Genomic DNA, 3,197 nt, shown 5'->3' with positions numbered 1-3,197 from the left:
AATCTGGTTGTAATGAAAAAGTTTTATTCAATGAAGAAGAAGTTGTTACTGGTATATAATGTTTGTGTTATTATGATATTGTGGTTGTGGTTTCATGAACTTTGAGACATTATATGTGATGAACTTTGAGAAGACATACTAAATCTGCAGAATAAAAGATGCTAAATCAAATGGAACTGTGATTGAGTGATTGAATAAAATTGAGTTCCAAATTGAGTAAAATTTGAGGGTTGAAACTGTGATTTTGCAGAAAGACAAGCAAAAGACCAATGTAACATTGCACACACATTGTAAATGATCAAATTAACTTATACCAACATTTACACTTCACTGGAAATTGCAGCAACTGAAAATGACCTTGCAAGTTCCAAAATTTGTTGAAATATGATGGTTTCACATGCTATATTTCATATAAATGCATCTGACCTCAAATGGACTGGTCTAGCAGCTTTAAAACCAAAACTAAGACTTGCTTAAACTGCCAAAAACATCAGAATCACAGTGGCAAAAAAATTGACCCATAATCTCTCAATTATGCAGTAGAATTGCAAATGGAATTGACAGCACAATTACAAGGAGAAGATAGCAATTTCATATATTGGTCTTGCAAAATACATAATAGAATTGTAGCTGGTAAATACATCATAGTCTTCCAAAATACATCACTTAAGATAATACATGACAGTTTCAAGTACTTAAACATTAAAGTACATATTCAAAATACATATTACTTGAGTCATACATATCCAAAATGCAACAGATTTGTCACCAATATCTAAACTGGTGTTGAAGTGTCATCTTGAGTAATTTGACTTCCTTGAGTGGCATGTGGCGTAGGTTGATGGTCTTCTTGTTGACTTCCTTGAGTGCCATGTGGTGTAGGTTATTGGTGTTGTTTTTCACTTCCTTCAGTGGGGTTTGTTGTAGCTTGGTGGTGTTGATGTTGACTTGCTTGAGGGCAATTAGTTCTTCTATGCCCTAATTGCCTACAAATGCCACATCTCTTTGGGATTCCAGCTTGTCCAAGTTGAGTATCATCCCTCATTTGCACCTAACTCTCCAGTCTTCTTTTTTTTCTTGGTCTACCTGGCAAGACCCTATTAGGAGGAGGCAAAATATCAGGATATGATGTTCTTTCCCACAGCTCATAGTTGTGAGTGCATGGCAGCAAGGTATCTCTGTGAGAATCCACTTCCTGCAGCTACAATCTCTTTTGTCTACATCAACCACATATTTTTCTGCAAGATTGGATGTATGCCGGATCTCAAATACTTGCAGCCCTGACCAACTGTCAAAGCATCATAAAGAAGCAAAGAACTTTACAAGACGAAGCAAAAAAGTGTGAAATCATGTCTTTATGTTAAATTTACTTACTTAGGTATCCAATATTGTGTCTTCTGTAGCTCCTTATGAAGTCTCTTTTGAATTTTGGGGCAAATGGAACCTTCATACTTAGTTATCTTCTGCCTGTTGGATGCCCACCTCTTCATTAGGTAGCTGCGAATGTCTTCCAACATTGTTATAATAGGTTTCCCCCTTGCATCTACAATTACGCTGTTAAAAGCTTCAGAGATGTTATTGACAACTGTGTCACATGAAGGTCTTCCCAAAAACCTGGACCTAGACCAAAACCTGCAACACGTTCAAGATAAGGATTTTTTAAAAAAAGAAACCTTCAACTGTTTAAAGGATTTATGCACTTACCTTGGTGCAATACTTATCAAGTGTTTAAAAGCGTCTTCGTTGACATCCTTGATTTGTCTCATGACCGATTCCCATGCTTGGGGGTGTGAAGCTGCTGCTGCCATCCACAATAATTGTCTAAGAATTATCCCAGGAAATTTCTTCCGAAAATTAGAATACAAATGCCTGACACAGAAACGTTGGTCCACACCAGGCAACAATTGTCGGAAAGCTTGCATAAGTCCCTAAAAACAGTAATCAATGTAACCATGAGTGTTAAATTGGCATGTGCAAGAAAGCAATGAACGAAATGAATAATTTTACTTACTTTCTGTTGATCTGACATAAATGTGCACCTTGAACAGAATCCTCCTCCTCCAAGATCATCAATTAACAATTCTAAAAACCAAGTCCATGTCTCCTTATTTTCTACTTCAACAACAACATAGGCCAATGGACACATATGATCATTACCATCTCTTGCAACAGTAGTTAAAAGCTCACCTCCATACTTGCCTTGTAAAAAACAACCATCCAAATGTATGATAGGGCGACAACAGACAAAGTTGTCTTTACATGCTTTGAAACACACATAAATTCTGTTGAATATAACATTATCCCCATTTCGTCCCACTTTTACTATTACTGTTGAACCAGGGTTTGATCTCAATAACTCATGTGCATAATCATATAGTCTTTCATACTGCAGTTTGAAACAACCTTCAATGTTGGCGGTATCCATGGCTTTTGCCTTGGTTGTTGTAGACCTAGACACACCAATATTCCATTTTTTTGAAAACTTACTATGCAGATTTCTCAGATTGATTTCTGGATTTGCTTTCATGGTCTTCTCTAATTTCCTACTTAACCATTTCTTGGTAACTAGACCAATGTTGAATTCCCTACTACATGTATGTTTATCAATGATCTTCCTTAGTTGCCATGTAGTTTGGATACTCCTATAGGCATAATATGCATACCAAGGACACTTCCCTTGTGATCCACAACATTTAACACATATTCTTCTCTTGTCATTTTTAGAAATCTTCAACTTTCTACCATTATGTATTCCATATGTCCTAATTGCATCAATGAAATCAGTTTTTTCAGGGAAGTATGTCCCCAACACCCATTTATATTCTTTCATATTACTTGGCTCTGAGCATACCCCAAAATCTCCATATCGGGGTGTTTCATTCCTTGAGTCATCATCACTTTCATCAATACTACCACATTCATCAGATTCCCACTCACTATCTGATAAGCCCCTAGCCTGGGCATGCAACTTTGACTTCCTACTTCCACTTCCTGTACCAACATTCACCATCTCATCTTCACTATCAACATCCTCCTCTTTGACTTCTTCATCTGTATGCACAAAAACATCCACCAAATCATCTTCACTATCATCATCAGCAACTACATCTTCAACATCTTCACTATCATCATCACCTTCTTCCCCTACACCACAACCAACTTCAGCTTCTTCACCACCAACTTCAACTTCTTCACCA

General features: G+C 36.9%; 1 protein-coding gene across 1 annotated transcript in view; it reads right to left on the bottom strand.

Annotated features, from left to right (window-relative positions):
* Positions 1–427: 427 nt before the first annotated feature.
* Positions 428–3,197, bottom strand: part of LOC106753445 — a 5,568-nt gene continuing 2,798 nt past the window's right edge. The window contains exons 2-6 of the mRNA XM_014635253.1: positions 2,012–3,189; positions 1,705–1,928; positions 1,375–1,632; positions 1,087–1,288; positions 428–478 (exon numbers count right to left, since the gene is read on the bottom strand). Coding sequence (XP_014490739.1) covers positions 428–478; positions 1,087–1,288; positions 1,375–1,632; positions 1,705–1,928; positions 2,012–3,189 — 1,913 coding nt within the window. The remainder of the gene's footprint in view (positions 479–1,086; positions 1,289–1,374; positions 1,633–1,704; positions 1,929–2,011; positions 3,190–3,197) is intronic.

The sequence above is a fragment of the Vigna radiata genome, unplaced genomic scaffold, assembly GCF_000741045.1.
Source record: "Vigna radiata var. radiata cultivar VC1973A unplaced genomic scaffold, Vradiata_ver6 scaffold_133, whole genome shotgun sequence".
Classification (NCBI taxonomy): Eukaryota; Viridiplantae; Streptophyta; class Magnoliopsida; order Fabales; family Fabaceae; genus Vigna; species Vigna radiata.
This window is presented reverse-complemented; position numbering and strand designations above follow the sequence as displayed.